The sequence below is a fragment of the Oncorhynchus nerka genome, linkage group LG4, assembly GCF_034236695.1.
Source record: "Oncorhynchus nerka isolate Pitt River linkage group LG4, Oner_Uvic_2.0, whole genome shotgun sequence".
Classification (NCBI taxonomy): Eukaryota; Metazoa; Chordata; class Actinopteri; order Salmoniformes; family Salmonidae; genus Oncorhynchus; species Oncorhynchus nerka.
This window is the reverse complement of record NC_088399.1, coordinates 73,115,151-73,131,961: the sequence shown is the minus strand read 5'-3', so window position 1 is coordinate 73,131,961 and position 16,811 is coordinate 73,115,151. Positions and strand designations below refer to the sequence as shown.

The 16,811-nt window shown below is 42.6% G+C and overlaps 1 protein-coding gene across 1 annotated transcript in view; it reads right to left on the bottom strand.

The window, feature by feature from the left end:
* Nucleotides 1-16,811, bottom strand: part of LOC115128796 (retinoic acid receptor alpha-A-like) — a 116,471-nt gene that overhangs the window by 60,668 nt on the left and 38,992 nt on the right. Inside the window, exon 3 of the mRNA XM_065017811.1 lies at nucleotides 14,505-14,646. Within this exon, the coding sequence (XP_064873883.1) occupies nucleotides 14,505-14,646 (142 nt within the window). The remainder of the gene's footprint in view (nucleotides 1-14,504; nucleotides 14,647-16,811) is intronic.

Genomic DNA, 16,811 nt, shown 5'->3' with positions numbered 1-16,811 from the left:
CTCCTGAGCCTGGTTCCCTCTGTCTGAGGAGGGAATTTCCTCTAAAATACCATTGGAAATATCAACAGAAGCAGTACCGTGAAATCAAGTGCTACGAACCCACAGTACCTAGCTCCCTCTTCAATAACACACCAGTAAACACTACATTAACACTTTATAGGATGGACAGGGTACCTGCTGGGGTTAGCTAGCAGCTACAGGAGGGGAGTAAGCTAAGGTACACAACCTCATCACAGCAACACATGGAGGAGGGGAATGGGTCCTGTGCTCAGTGGGGGAGACATACAGAATGAAATAGAACACTATATACATTATACACTATCTCTATGGGGAAACCAGACCAGGTGGACAAGAGAATAGAGGCAGCACCTTCTCTGTGAGTCTATGGGGGAGAAAGAGGAGAGAAATGGCTTCTTCCCCTCAGGGCTAATGGAGCGTGAAGTGGACGGGCACCCTAACTGCAGATGCAATCAAGAAGCGGCAATAACCTGTGAAATGCAAACTGTTCCCGTCGCTGACAATGGAATGGGGCAACATGATCGCTAAGACACACACACACACACACCACACACACACACCCCTTCAACGGCTGAACATACTCGGTTCTTTAGTGGGTTGGGTGATGATGCATGCCACTCACATCAAGTCGTTGATTTCAAGGACAGTGGTTTTACCATTTTTGGGCAAGAGAGTCCTTGTTCCCTTCACAGCATGATTGACCAGTGGTTATCATGTTACTGTTACCTTTTCCATGTGCAACAGCTGCAACCGTTCTCATGTCAAACGGTAATACTTTGATCAGTTAATAAGAAAGGAGACAGTGTACTATGTGTGGAGGTGTCTTCTAATCAGGTCGTCAAGGATACCCTTCTCAATGGGATGGAATTGCAATATGTATATCGCAAATTACAATTTAAATGTCACCTTTCTGAATGAATGAATCTTTGTAATTGTATTGGATTCAAGGGTAAATCTGATGTGTTCCAAAGGGCCTTAAAATGTGTAGGAAGTACGCAGATCGTGTTTGAGAATTTAACCACCAAAGAAATCTCTTTATCATTCACCTGCACTAGTTCCTCTCATCCATCCATCTTTCTCCTGGGAGAGAGTCCCACCAGCCAGTTCTGTACTTCAGACACATAGAGACAGTATAGGATCAACCCTCTTGAAGGGTACAGTGTGTGGATGCTGGGGGAATTTCTGTCAGAAATCAAGGTAAGATGGAGGAATCAAACAAGTACTACTTTAATTTCAACAGACTTGGGAAAAGTTCTGCTCTTGCTGGTGTGCTAATCACCTGATACAGCATGTTGGATATAAACCTGCTGAGCCTAGCAACAACACACACACACACACACACACACACACACCACACACACACACACGCACACACACACACACACACCCGCACGCAAACACACACACACACACCCACACACACAGACACACCCGCACACACACACACACACACGCACACACACACACACACACACACACACACACACACACACACACACACACACACACACACACACACACACACACAACACACACACACACACACACACACACACACACACCCGCACACACACACACACACCCGCACGCACACACACACACACACACACACACACACACACACACACACACCCGCACGCACGCACGCACACACACACACACACACACACACACACACACACACACACACACACACACACACACACACACACACAAACCATATCATTAAAAGTGAGAAATGCAATCCACTTAAAAAGTTAAAAGTGCAAGAGCAGAGAGCTGAAGGATTTAAATCCACTAGAGGATGAATAGGATGGTGTGTGTCTGTGTGTGTTTAAATCCACTAGAGGATGGAAAGGATGGTGTGTGTATCTGTGTGTGTTTCAATCCAAAAGGGGATGAATAGGATGGTGTGTGTTTTTGTGTATGTTTAAATCCACTAGGGGATGAATAGGATGGTGTCTCTGTGTGTGTGTGTTTAAATCCACTAGGGGATGAATAGGATGGTGTCTCTGTGTGTGTGTGTTTAAATCCACTAGGGGATGAATAGGATGGTGTGAGTGTCTGTGTGTGTTTAAATCCACGAGAGGATGAATAGGATGGTGTGTGTGTTTGTGTGTGTTTCAATCCACTAGAGGATGAATAGGATGGTGTGTGTGTGTGTGTGTGTTTAAAACCACTAGGGGATGAATAGGATGGTGTGTGTGTGTGTGTGTGTTTAAATCCACTAGGGAATGAATAGGATGGTGTGTGTGTTTGTGTGTGTTTAAAACCACTAGGGGATGAATAGGATGGTGTGTGTGTGTGTGTGTTTAAATCCACTAGGGAATGAATAGGATGGTGTGTGTGTTTGTGTGTGTTTAAAACCACTAGGGGATGAATAGGATGGTGTGTGTGTGTGTGTGTTTAAATCCACGAGAGGATGAATAGGATGGTGTGTGTGTGTGTGTTTAAATCCACTAGGGGATGAATAGGATGGTGTGTGTGTCTGTGTGTGTTTAAATCCACTAGGGGATGAATAGGATGGTGTGTGTGTGTGTTTAAAACCACTAGAGGATGAATAGGATGGTGTGTGTGTTTGTGTGTGTTTAAATCCACTAGAGGATGAATAGGATGGTGTGTGTGTGTGTGTTTAAATCCACTAGGGGATGAATAGGATGGTGTGAGTGTTTGTGTGTGTTTAAATCCACTAGGGGATGAATAGGATGGTGTGTGTGTTTGTGTGTGTTTAAATCCACTAGGGGATGAATAGGATGGTGTGTGTGTGTGTGTGTGTTTAAAACCACTAGAGGATGAATAGGATGGTGTGTGTGTTTGTGTGTGTTTTAATCCACTAGAGGATGAATAGGATGGTGTGTTTGTGTTTAAAACCACTAGGGGATGAATAGGATGGTGTGTGTGTGTGTGTGTTTAAATCCACTAGGGAATGAATAGGATGGTGTGAGTGTCTGTGTGTGTTTAAATCCACTAGGGGATGAATAGGATGGTGTGTGTGTGTGTTTAAAACCACTAGAGGATGAATAGGATGGTGTGTGTGTGTGTGTTTAAATCCACTAGGGGATGAATAGGATGGTGTGAGTGTCTGTGTGTGTTTAAATCCACTAGGGGATGAATAGGATGGTGTGTGTGTGTGTGTGTTTAAATCCACTAGGGGATGAATAGGATGGTGTGTGTGTTTGTGTGTGTTTCAATCCACTAGAGGATGAATAGGATGGTGTGTTTGTGTTTAAAACCACTAGGGGATGAATAGGATGGTGTGTGTGTGTGTGTGTTTCAATCCACTAGGGAATGAATAGGATGGTGTGTGTGTTTGTGTGTGTTTAAAACCACTAGGGGATGAATAGGATGGTGTGTGTGTGTGTGTGTGTGTGTGTTTAAATCCACGAGAGGATGAATAGGATGGTGTGTGTGTGTGTGTGTTTAAATCCACTAGGGGATGAATAGGATGGTGTGTGTGTGTGTGTGTGTGTGTGTGTGTTTAAATCCACTAGAGGATGAATAGGATGGTGTGTGTGTGTTTAAATCCACTAGGGGATGAATAGGATGGTGTGTGTGTGTGTGTGTGTGTGTGTGTGTGTGTTTAAATCCACTAGAGGATGAATAGGATGGTGTGTGTGTCTGTGTGTGTTTAAATCCACTAGGGGATGAATAGGATGGTGTGTGTGTTTGTGTGTGTTTAAATCCACTAGGGGATGAATAGGATGGTGTGAGTGTCTGTGTGTGTTTCAATCCACTAGGGGATGAATAGGATGGTGTGTGTGTGTGTTTAAAACCACTAGAGGATGAATAGGATGGTGTGTGTGTTTGTGTGTGTTTTAATCCACTAGAGGATGAATAGGATGGTGTGTTTGTGTTTAAAACCACTAGGGGATGAATAGGATGGTGTGTGTGTCTGTGTGTGTTTAAATCCACTAGGGGATGAATAGGATGGTGTGTGTGTGTGTTTAAAACCACTAGAGGATGAATAGGATGGTGTGTGTGTGTGTGTTTAAATCCACTAGGGGATGAATAGGATGGTGTGAGTGTCTGTGTGTGTTTAAATCCACTAGGGGATGAATAGGATGGTGTGTGTGTGTGTGTGTTTAAATCCACTAGGGGATGAATAGGATGGTGTGTGTGTTTGTGTGTGTTTCAATCCACTAGAGGATGAATAGGATGGTGTGTTTGTGTTTAAAACCACTAGGGGATGAATAGGATGGTGTGTGTGTTTGTGTGTGTTTAAAACCACTAGGGGATGAATAGGATGGTGTGTGTGTGTGTGTGTGTGTGTTTAAATCCACGAGAGGATGAATAGGATGGTGTGTGTGTGTGTGTGTTTAAATCCACTAGAGGATGAATAGGATGGTGTGTGTGTCTGTGTGTGTTTAAACCACTAGGGGATGAATAGGTGTGTGTGTGTGTGTGTTTAAATCCACTAGAGGATGAATAGGATGGTGTGTGTGTGTGTTTAAATCCACTAGGGATGAATAGGAGTGATGAATGTGTGTGTGTGTGTGTGTGTGTTTAAATCCAATAGTGTGGATGAATAGGATGGTGTGTGTGTGTTTAAATCCACTAGGATGGTGGGATGAATAGGATGAATAGGTGTGTGTGTGTGTGTGTGTGTGTGTGTGTGTGTGTGTGTGCATTTAAATCCACTAGAGGATGAATATGATGGTGTGTGTGTGTGTGTTTAAATCCACTAGGGGATGAATAGGATGGTATGTGTGTCTGTGTGTGTTTCAATCCACTAGGGGATGAATAGGATGGTGTGTGTGTGTCTGTGTGTGTTTAAATCCACTAGGGAATGAATAGGATGGTGTGTGTGTCTGTGTGTGTTTCAATCCACTAGGGGATGAATAGGATGGTGTGTGTGTGTCTGTGTGTGTTTAAATCCACTAGGGGATGAATAGGATGGTGTGTGTGTCTGTGTGTGTTTAAATCCACTAGAGGATGAATAGGATGGTGTGTGTGTGTGTGTGTTTAAATCCACTAGGGGATGAATAGGATGGTGTGTGTGTCTGTGTGTGTTTAAATCCACTAGAGGATGAATAGGATGGTGTGTGTGTGTCTGTGTGTGTTTAAATCCACTAGAGGATGAATAGGATGGTGTGTGTGTGTGTGTGTTTAAATCCACTAGAGGATGAATAGGATGGTGTGTGTGTCTGTGTGTGTTTAAATCCACTAGGGGATGAATAGGATGGTGTGTGTGTCTGTGTGTGTTTAAATCCACTAGAGGATGAATAGGATGGTGTGTGTGTCTGTGTGTGTTTAAATCCATGTGTTTTCCACTAGAGGATGAATAGGATGTGTGTGTGTCTGTGTGTGTTTGTTTAAATGAATAGGATAGAGGATGAATAGGATGAATAGGGTGTGTGTGTGTCTGTGTGTGTTTAAATCCACTAGGGATGAATAGGATGGTGTGTGTGTGTCTGTGTGTGTTTAAATCCACTAGAGGATGAATAGGATGTGTGTGTGTGTGTTTAAATCAACTAGAGGATGAATAGGATGGTGTGTGTGTGTCTGTGTGTGTTTAAACTAGAGGATGGAAAGGATGGTGTGTGTGTCTGTGTGTGTTTAAATCAACTAGAGGATGAATAGGATGGTGTGTGTGTGTCTGTGTGTGTTTAAATCAACTAGAGGATGAATAGGATGGTGTGTGTGTGTCTGTGTGTTTAAATCCACTAGAGGATGAATAGGATGGTGTGTGTGTGTCTGTGTGTGTTTAAATCCACTAGAGGATGAATAGGATGGTGTGTGTGTGTGTGTGTGTGTGTTTAAATCCACTAGAGGATGAATAGGATGGTGTGTGTGTGTCTGTGTGTGTTTAAATCAACTAGGGGATGAATAGGATGGTGTGTGTGTGGTGTGTGTGTTTAAATCCACTAGAGGATGAATAGAGGATGGATGAATAGGTGTGTGTGTCTGTGTGTGTTTAAATCCACTAGAGGATGAATAGGATGGTGTGTGTGTCTTGGTGTGTGTGTCTGTGTGTATTTAAATCCACTAAGGGATGAATAGGATGGTGTGTGTGTCTGTGTGTGTTTAAATCAACTAGAGGATGAATAGGACGGTGTGTGTGTCTGTGTGTGTTTAAACTAGAGGATGGAAAGGATGGTGTGTGTGTGTGTGTGTGTGTTTGAAATGGTGTGTGTGTCTGTGTGTGTTTAAATCCACTAGAGGATGAATAGGATGGTGTGTGTGTCTGTGTGTGTTTAAATCCACTAGAGGATGAATAGGATGGTGTGTGTGTGTCTGTGTGTGTTTAAATCCACTAGAGGATGAATAGGATGGTGTGTGTGTGTGTGTTTAAATCAACTAGAGGATGAATAGGATGGTGTGTGTGTCTGTGTGTGTTTAAATCCACTAGAGGATGAATAGGATGGTGTGTGTGTCTGTGTGTGTTTAAATCCAATAGAGGATGAATAGGATGGTGTGTGTGTGTCTGTGTGTTTAAATCAACTAGGGGATGAATAGGATGGTGTGTGTGTGTCTGTGTGTGTTTAAATCCACTAGAGGATGAATAGGATGGTGTGTGTGTGTGTCTGTGTGTGTTTAAATCCACTAGAGGATGAATAGGATGGTGTGTGTGTGTGTGTTTAAATCCACTAGGGGATACATATTATGGTGTGTGTGTCTGTGTGTGTTTAAATCCACCATGGGATGAATAGGATGGTGTGTGTGTGTCTGTGTGTATTTAAATCCACTAAGGGATGAATAGGATGGTGTGTGTGTCTGTGTGTGTTTAAATCAACTAGAGGATGAATAGGACGGTGTGTGTGTCTGTTTAAACTAGAGGATGGAAAGAATGGTGTGTGTGTGTGTGTGTGTGTTTAAATCAACTAGAGGATGAATAGGATGGTGTGTGTGTCTGTGTGTGTTTAAATCCACTAGAGGATGAATAGGATGGTGTGTGTGTCTGTGTGTGTTTAAATCCACTAGAGGATGAATAGGATGGTGTGTGTGTGTGTGTGTGTGTTTAAATCCACTAGAGGATGAATAGGATGTGTGTGTGTGTCTGTGTGTGTTTAAATCAACTAGGGGATGAATAGGATGGTGTGTGTGTGTCTGTGTGTGTTTAAATCCACTAGAGGATGAATAGGATGGTGTGTGTGTGTCTGTGTGTGTTTAAATCCACTAGAGGATGAATAGGATGGTGTGTGTGTGTGTGTTTAAATCCACTAGAGGATGAATAGGATGGTGTGTGTGTCTGTGTGTGTTTAAATCCACTAGGGGATGAATAGGATGGTGTGTGTGTGTGGTGTGTGTGTGTGTGTGTTTAAAACCACTAGAGGATGAATAGGATGGTGTGTGTGTTTGTGTGTGTTTAAATCCACTACAGGATGAATAGGATGGTGTGTGTGTTTGTGTGTGTTTCAATCCACTAGAGGATGAATAGGATGGTGTGTTTGTGTTTAAAATCACTAGGGGATGAATAGGATGGTGTGTGTGTGTGTGTGTGTGTGTGTGTGTGTGTGTGTGTGTGTGTGTGTGTGTGTGTGTGTGTTTACATCCACGAGAGGATGAATAGGATGGTGTGTGTGTGTGTGTGTTTAAATCCACTAGGGGATGAATAGGATGGTGTGTGTGTGTGTGTGTGTGTGTGTGTGTTTAAATCCACTAGAGGATGAATAGGATGGTGTGTGTGTTTGTGTGTGTTTAAATCCACTAGAGGATGGGATAAATAGGATGTGTGTGTGTCTGTGTGTATTTAAATCCACTAGAGGATGAATATGATGGTGTGTGTGTGTGTGTGTTTAAATCCACTAGGGGATGAATAGGATGGTGTGTGTGTTTGTGTGTATTTAAATCCACTAGAGGATGAATATGATGGTGTGTGTGTGTGTGTGTTTAAATCCACTAGAGGATGAATAGGATGGTGTGTGTGTCTGTGTGTGTTTCAATCCACTAGGGGATGAATAGGATGGTGTGTGTGTGTGTGTTTAAATCCACTAGAGGATGAATAGGATGGTGTGTGTGTGAATAGGATGGTGTGTGTGTGTTTACTGTGTGTGTTTAAATCCACTAGAGGATGAATAGGATGGTGTGTGTGTGTCTGTGTGTGTTTAAATCCACTAGAGGATGAATAGGATGGTGTGTGTGTTTGTGTGTGTTTAAATCCATTAGGGGATGAATAGGATGGTGTGTGTGTGTCTGTGTGTATTTAAATCCACTAAGGGATGAATAGGATGGTGTGAGTGTCTGTGTGTGTTTAAATCCACTAGAGGATGAATATGATGGTGTGTGTGTGTTTAAATCAACTAGAGGATGAATAGGATGGTGTGTGTGTATGTGTGTGTTTAAATCAACTAGAGGATGAATAGGATGGTGTGTGTGTCTGTGTGTGTTTAAATCAACTAGAGGATGGAAAGGATGGTGTGTGTGTCTGTGTGTGTTTAAATCAACTAGAGGATGAATAGGATGGTGTGTGTGTGTCTGTGTGTGTTTAAAACCACTAGGGGATGAATAGGATGGTGTGTGTGTGTGTGTGTGTGTGTGTTTAAATCCACTAGAGGATGAATAGGATGGTGTGTGTGTTTGTGTGTGTTTAAATCCACTAGGGAATAAATAGGATGGTGTGTGTGTCTGTGTGTATTTAAATCCACTAGAGGATGAATATGATGTGTGTGTCTGTGTGTGTTTAAATCCACTAGGGATGAATAGGATGGTGTGTGTGTCTGTGTGTGTTTCAATCCACTAGGGATGAATAGGATGGTGTGTGTGTGTGTTTAAATCCACTAGAGGATGAATAGGATGGTGTGTGTGTCTGTGTGTGTTTAAATCCACTAGAGGATGAATAGGATGGTGTGTGTGTGTGTGTGTTTAAATCCACTAGGGATGAATAGGATGGTGTGTGTGTCTGTGTGTGTTTAAATCCACTAGGGATGAATAGGATGTGTGTGTGTGTCTGTGTGTATTTAAATCCACTAAGGGATGAATAGGATGGTGTGAGTGTCTGTGTGTGTTTAAATCCACTAGAGGATGAATAGGATGGTGTGTGTGTGTGTGTTAAACCACTAGGGATGAATAGGATGGTGTGTGTGTGTGTGTTTAAAACCACTAGGGATGAATAGGATGCGTGTGTGTGTGTGTGTGTGTGTGTGTGTTTAAATCCACTAGAGGATGAATAGGATGGTATGTGTGTGTGTGTGTTTAAATCCACTAGGGGATGAATAGGATGGTGTGTGTGTCTGTGTGTATTTAAATCCACTAGAGGATGAATATGATGGTGTGTGTGTGTGTGTTTAAATCCACTAGGGGATGAATAGGATGGTGTGTGTGTCTGTGTGTGTTTAAATCCACTAGGGGATGAATAGGATGGTGTGTGTGTGTGTGTTTAAATCCACTAGAGGATGAATAGGATGGTGTGTGTGTCTGTGTGTGTTTAAATCCACTAGAGGATGAATAGGATGGTGTGTGTGTGTGTGTGTGTTTAAATCCACTAGGGGATGAATAGGATGGTGTGTGTGTCTGTGTGTGTTTAAATCCACCAGGGGATGAATAGGATGGTGTGTGTGTGTCTGTGTGTATTTAAATCCACTAAGGGATGAATAGGATGGTGTGAGTGTCTGTGTGTGTTTAAATCCACTAGAGGATGAATAGGATGGTGTGTGTGTGTGTGTGTGTGTTTAAATCAACTAGAGGATGAATAGGATGGTGTGTGTGTGTCTGTGTGTGTTTAAATCAACTAGAGGATGGAAAGGATGGTGTGTGTGTCTGTGTGTGTTTAAATCAACTAGAGGATGAATAGGATGGTGTGTGTGTGTCTGTGTGTGTTTAAAACCACTAGGGGATGAATAGGATGGTGTGTGTGTGTGTGTGTGTGTGTGTGTGTGTGTGTGTGTGTGTGTGTGTTTAAATCCACGAGAGGATGAATAGGATGGTGTGTGTGTGTGTGTGTTTAAATCCACTAGGGGATGAATAGGATGGTGTGTCTGTGTGTGTGTGTGTGTTTAAATCCACTAGAGGATGAATAGGATGGTGTGTGTGTTTGTGTGTGTTTAAATCCACTAGGGAATAAATAGGATGGTGTGTGTGTCTGTGTGTATTTAAATCCACTAGAGGATGAATATGATGGTGTGTGTGTGTGTGTTTAAATCCACTAGGGGATGAATAGGATGGTGTGTGTGTCTGTGTGTGTTTCAATCCACTAGGGGATGAATAGGATGGTGTGTGTGTGTGTTTAAATCCACTAGAGGATGAATAGGATGGTGTGTGTGTCTGTGTGTGTTTAAATCCACTAGAGGATGAATAGGATGGTGTGTGTGTGTGTGTGTGTGTTTAAATCCACTAGAGGATGAATAGGATGGTGTGTGTGTTTGTGTGTGTTTAAATCCATTAGGGATGAATAGGATGGTGTGAGTGTCTGTGTGTGTTTAAATCCACCAGGGGATGAATAGGATGGTGTGTGTGTGTCTGTGTGTATTTAAATCCACTAAGGGATTAATAGGATGGTGTGAGTGTCTGTGTGTGTTTAAATCCACTAGAGGATGAATAGGATGGTGTGTGTGTGTGTGTGTTTAAATCAACTAGAGGATGAATAGGATGGTGTGTGTGTGTGTCTGTGTGTGTTTAAACTAGAGGATGGAAAGGATGGTGTGTGTGTCTGTGTGTGTTTAAATCAACTAGAGGATGAATAGGATGGTGTGTGTGTGTCTGTGTGTGTTTAAATCAACTAGAGGATGAATAGGATGGTGTGTGTGTGTCTGTGTGTGTTTAAACTAGAGGATGGAAAGGATGGTGTGTGTGTCTGTGTGTGTTTCAATCCACTAGAGGATGGAAAGGATGGTGTGTGTGTGTCTGTGTGTGTTTAAACTAGAGGATGGAAAGGATGGTGTGTGTGTGTGTGTTTAAATCAACTAGAGGATGAATAGGATGGTGTGTGTGTCTGTGTGTGTTTAAATCCACTAGAGGATGAATAGGATGGTGTGTGTGTCTGTGTGTGTTTAAATCCACTAGAGGATGAATAGGATGGTGTGTGTGTGTCTGTGTGTGTTTAAATCAACTAGGGGATGAATAGGATGGTGTGTGTGTGTGTGTGTGTGTGTGTTTAAATCCACTAGAGGATGAATAGGATGGTGTGTGTGTTTGTGTGTGTTTAAATCCACTAGGGAATAAATAGGATGGTGTGTGTGTCTGTGTGTATTTAAATCCACTAGAGGATGAATATGATGGTGTGTGTGTGTGTGTTTAAATCCACTAGGGGATGAATAGGATGGTGTGTGTGGCTGTGTGTGTTTCAATCCACTAGGGGATGAATAGGATGGTGTGTGTGTGTGTTTAAATCCACTAGAGGATGAATAGGATGGTGTGTGTGTCTGTGTGTGTTTAAATCCACTAGAGGATGAATAGGATGGTGTGTGTGTGTGTGTGTTTAAATCCACTAGGGGATGAATAGGATGGTGTGTGTGTCTGTGTGTGTTTAAATCCACCAGGGGATGAATAGGATGGTGTGTGTGTGTCTGTGTGTATTTAAATCCACTAAGGGATGAATAGGATGGTGTGAGTGTCTGTGTGTGTTTAAATCCACTAGAGGATGAATAGGATGGTGTGTGTGTGTGTGTGTGTGTTTAAAACCACTAGGGGATGAATAGGATGGTGTGTGTGTGTGTGTGTGTGTGTGTGTGTTTAAATCCACTAGAGGATGAATAGGATGGTATGTGTGTTTGTGTGTGTTTAAATCCACTAGGGAATAAATAGGATGGTGTGTGTGTCTGTGTGTATTTAAATCCACTAGAGGATGAATATGATGGTGTGTGTGTGTGTGTTTAAATCCACTAGGGGATGAATAGGATGGTGTGTGTGTCTGTGTGTGTTTCAATCCACTAGGGGATGAATAGGATGGTGTGTGTGTGTGTTTAAATCCACTAGAGGATGAATAGGATGGTGTGTGTGTCTGTGTGTGTTTAAATCCACTAGAGGATGAATAGGATGGTGTGTGTGTGTGTGTGTTTAAATCCACTAGGGGATGAATAGGATGGTGTGTGTGTCTGTGTGTGTTTAAATCCACCAGGGGATGAATAGGATGGTGTGTGTGTGTCTGTGTGTATTTAAATCCACTAAGGGATGAATAGGATGGTGTGAGTGTCTGTGTGTGTTTAAATCCACTAGAGGATGAATAGGATGGTGTGTGTGTGTGTGTGTGTGTTTAAATCAACTAGAGGATGAATAGGATGGTGTGTGTGTGTCTGTGTGTGTTTAAATCAACTAGAGGATGGAAAGGATGGTGTGTGTGTCTGTGTGTGTTTAAATCAACTAGAGGATGAATAGGATGGTGTGTGTGTGTCTGTGTGTGTTTAAAACCACTAGGGGATGAATAGGATGGTGTGTGTGTGTCTGTGTGTGTGTTTAAACCACTAGGGGATGAATAGGATGGTGTGTGTGTGTGTGTGTTTAAATCCACTAGGGGATGAATAGGATGGTGTGTCTGTGTGTGTGTGTGTGTTTAAATCCACTAGAGGATGAATAGGATGGTGTGTGTGTTTGTGTGTGTTTAAATCCACTAGGGAATAAATAGGATGGTGTGTGTGTCTGTGTGTATTTAAATCCACTAGAGGATGAATATGATGGTGTGTGTGTGTGTGTTTAAATCCACTAGGGGATGAATAGGATGGTGTGTGTGTCTGTGTGTGTTTCAATCCACTAGGGGATGAATAGGATGGTGTGTGTGTGTGTTTAAATCCACTAGAGGATGAATAGGATGGTGTGTGTGTCTGTGTGTGTTTAAATCCACTAGAGGATGAATAGGATGGTGTGTGTGTGTGTGTGTGTGTGTTTAAATCCACTAGAGGATGAATAGGATGGTGTGTGTGTTTGTGTGTGTTTAAATCCATTAGGGGATGAATAGGATGGTGTGTGTGTCTGTGTGTGTTTAAATCCACCAGGGGATGAATAGGATGGTGTGTGTGTGTCTGTGTGTATTTAAATCCACTAAGGGATTAATAGGATGGTGTGAGTGTCTGTGTGTGTTTAAATCCACTAGAGGATGAATAGGATGGTGTGTGTGTGTGTGTGTGTGTGTGTGTGTTTAAATCAACTAGAGGATGAATAGGATGGTGTGTGTGTGTCTGTGTGTGTTTAAATCAACTAGAGGATGGAAAGGATGGTGTGTGTGTCTGTGTGTGTTTAAATCAACTAGAGGATGAATAGGATGGTGTGTGTGTGTCTGTGTGTGTTTAAATCAACTAGAGGATGAATAGGATGGTGTGTGTGTGTCTGTGTGTGTTTAAACTAGAGGATGGAAAGGATGGTGTGTGTGTCTGTGTGTGTTTCAATCCACTAGAGGATGGAAAGGATGGTGTGTGTGTGTCTGTGTGTGTTTAAACTAGAGGATGGAAAGGATGGTGTGTGTGTGTGTGTGTGTGGTTAAATCAACTAGAGGATGAATAGGATGGTGTGTGTGTCTGTGTGTGTTTAAATCCACTAGAGGATGAATAGGATGGTGTGTGTGTCTGTGTGTGTTTAAATCCACTAGAGGATGAATAGGATGGTGTGTGTGTGTCTGTGTGTGTTTAAATCAACTAGGGGATGAATAGGATGGTGTGTGTGTGTCTGTGTGTTTAAATCCACTAGAGGATGAATAGGATGGTGTGTGTGTGTGTGTCTGTGTGTGTTTAAATCCACTAGAGGATGAATAGAATGGTGTGTGTGTGTGTGTTTAAATCCACTAGGGGATACATATTATGGTGTGTGTGTCTGTGTGTGTTTAAATCCACCATGGGATGAATAGGATGGTGTGTGTGTCTGTGTGTATTTAAATCCACTAAGGGATGAATAGGATGGTGTGTGTGTCTGTGTGTGTTTAAACTAGAGGATGGAAAGGATGGTGTGTGTGTGTGTGTGTGTGTGTGTGTTTAAATCAACTAGAGGATGAATAGGATGGTGTGTGTGTCTGTGTGTGTTTAAATCCACTAGAGGATGAATAGGATGGTGTGTGTGTCTGTGTGTGTTTAAATCCACTAGAGGATGAATAGGATGGTGTGTGTCTGTGTGTGTTTAAATCAACTAGGGGATGAATAGGATGGTGTGTGTGTGTCTGTGTGTGTTTAAATCCACTAGAGGATGAATAGGATAGTGTGTGTGTGTGTGTGTTTAAATCCACTAGAGGATGAATAGGATGGTGTGTGTCTGTGTGTGTTTAAATCAACTAGGGGATGAATAGGATGGTGTGTGTGTGTCTGTGTGTGTTTAAATCCACTAGAGGATGAATAGGATGGTGTGTGTGTATGTGTGTGTTTAAATCCACTAGGGGATGAATAGGATGGTGTGTGTGTGTCTGTCTGTGTTTAAATCAACTAGGGGATGAATAGGATGGTGTGTGTGTCCCTCTTATTCCAGGAAACTTACATAGCGGTGTGGTTTGGTATTCATTTTTGGGATTAGAGATGTGGGATTTAGACTATGGATATTCCCATAGAAAAGCACTTCTGGAGCCGGCAGTACTAACAACGGTGTGTGTGTGTGTGTGTGCATATGTGTGTGCATGTGTGTGTGAGATTGAGACTCACACTCTTTGGACATGCCCACGCCAAAGCACTTCTGGAGCCGGCAGTACTGACAGCGGTTCCTGGTCACCTTGTTGATGTTGCAGTTCTTGTCCCGGTGACACGTGTAGACCATGTTCTTCTGGATGGATCTACGGAAAAAACCCTGAGGGGGGAGGGGGGAGAGAAAGAGAGAAAGTGTGGAGAGAGAGAGAGAGAGAGAGTGGAAGAGTGAGAGAGAGAGAGGGAGAGAGAGAGAGAGAGAGAGCGAGAGAGAGCGAGAGAGAGAGAGAGCGAGAGAGAGAGAGAGAGGGAGAGAGAGAGAGAGAGAGAGAGAGAGAGAGAGAGAGAGAGAGAGAGAGAGAGAGAGAGAGAGAGAGAGAAGTGAGAGAGAGAGAGAGAGAGAGAGAGAGAGAGAGAGAGAGAGAGAGAGAGAGAGAGAGTGGAAGAGAGAGAGAGAGAGAGAGCGAGCGAGAGAGAGAGAGAGTGTGGAGAGAGAGAGAGAGTGGAAGAGAGAGAGAGAGAGAGAGAGCGAGAGAGAGAGAGAGAGAGTGTGGAGAGAGAGAGAGAGAGAGAGAGAGAGGGAGAGAGAGAGAGAGAGAGAGCGAGAGAGAGAGCGAGAGAGAGAGAGGGAGAGAGAGAGAGAGAGAGAGAGAGAGAGAGAGAGAGAGAGAGAGAGAGAGAGAGAGAGAGAGAGAGAGAGAGAGAGAGAGAGAGAGAGAGAGAGAGAGAGAGTGGAGAGAGAGAGAGAGAGAGAGAGAGAGAGAGAGAGAGAGAGTGGAAGAGAGAGAGAGAGAGAGAGAGAGAGCGAGAGAGAGAGAGAGTGTGGAGAGAGAGAGAGAGTGGAAGAGAGAGAGAGAGAGAGAGAGAGAGAGAGAGAGAGAGAGAAAGAAAGGCATCAGTCTTTCTGGTAAAACATGAGTCATGACTACATTTCTCACACCGGATAATAGGTCAAATAAAAAAATATAAATAAATAAATAAACACCCCAGTGGCAGTTGGTGCCGTTTAAGACGATTTTTGTTCATGAGCATGTCCTTATTTCTATTACAGCATATTGGATGACTGTGATTCATATTCCATTCATCCAGCTCAATGTAACATCGATAGATTTAGGCTAACACATGATACTCTAATTTTCCCTCTACCCATCATGAGGTTGATACAACCTAGCCTATGAATGAAAGTTTACAACGTAGGTGCACACAGGTCGAGACATATTTGAGATGACAGACAGTGACATTCAATACTGTCTTGCACACTCTTGCCTGAATCTAGCTGATATAGGGTGTAATCATATCCTTATCCTTATGTACATATTCCTTATCCCCTTACACTGTGTATAAGACAGTAGTTTTGGAATTGTTAGTTAGATTACTTGTTGGTTATCACTGCATTGTCGGAATTAGAAGCACAAGCATTTCGCTACACTCGCATTAACATCTGCTAACCATGTGTATGTGACAAATAAAATTTTATTTGATTTGATTTTGATCATTAGTCCAACAGTTGCAAACGAGAGTTTCTATTGGACAAATTCAGGTATGTTTATCCCTATTTTGTTCCGTTTGCTTCCGTTTAAGAAACGTTTTTCAACAGAAATGGCTGAATGAATACACCCCTGATCACATGTAAACACAGTTCACTTTCATAGCAGCCACGTTGTATTCCTTCTCGCATCTACACGCTCTCCTCCTCTCACCTCTTCCTTTCACTTGTGGACTTCAATGCGCCTGTGACCAGGCGAAAGAGCTCTAATAGGCTGGAGGACGTCCTCCGGAAGTTGTCATAATTACTGTATAAGTCTATGGAATGGGGTGAGAACCATGAGCCTCCTAGGTTTTGAATTGAAGCAAATATACCCAGAGGAGGATGGAAGATAGCTGTCCTCCGGCTACACCATGGTGCTACCCTACAGAGTGCTGCTGAGGCTACAGTAGACATTCTTTGCAAAATAGTGTATTTTAATAAATTATTTGGTTATATTTAGTATAGTTTTAGCAAAAACATTTATTGAGGAGGATGGTCCTCCCCTTCCTCCTCTGAGGAGCCTCCACTGAAATATTGCCTGACTGCATTCAGCTCAGGATGCACCAAGTGAAATAGTGACAGTGAGTCAGAGCAACGTGTGTGAGTGTGAGAGATAATCAGAAGGAGAGTCGTAGAGGATGTTAACATGGAATGTTAAGTGAAGCCAAGCTAAGTGATGTTCGGTGAAGTGACTTTCTATGAATGCTGGTGTAATTGAACATAATAGGAGAATGAACCTCCCCCTCCAAAAATACATGGTTTAAGTCTACAGTGTGTCCAAAAATAACTATGCTGTCACT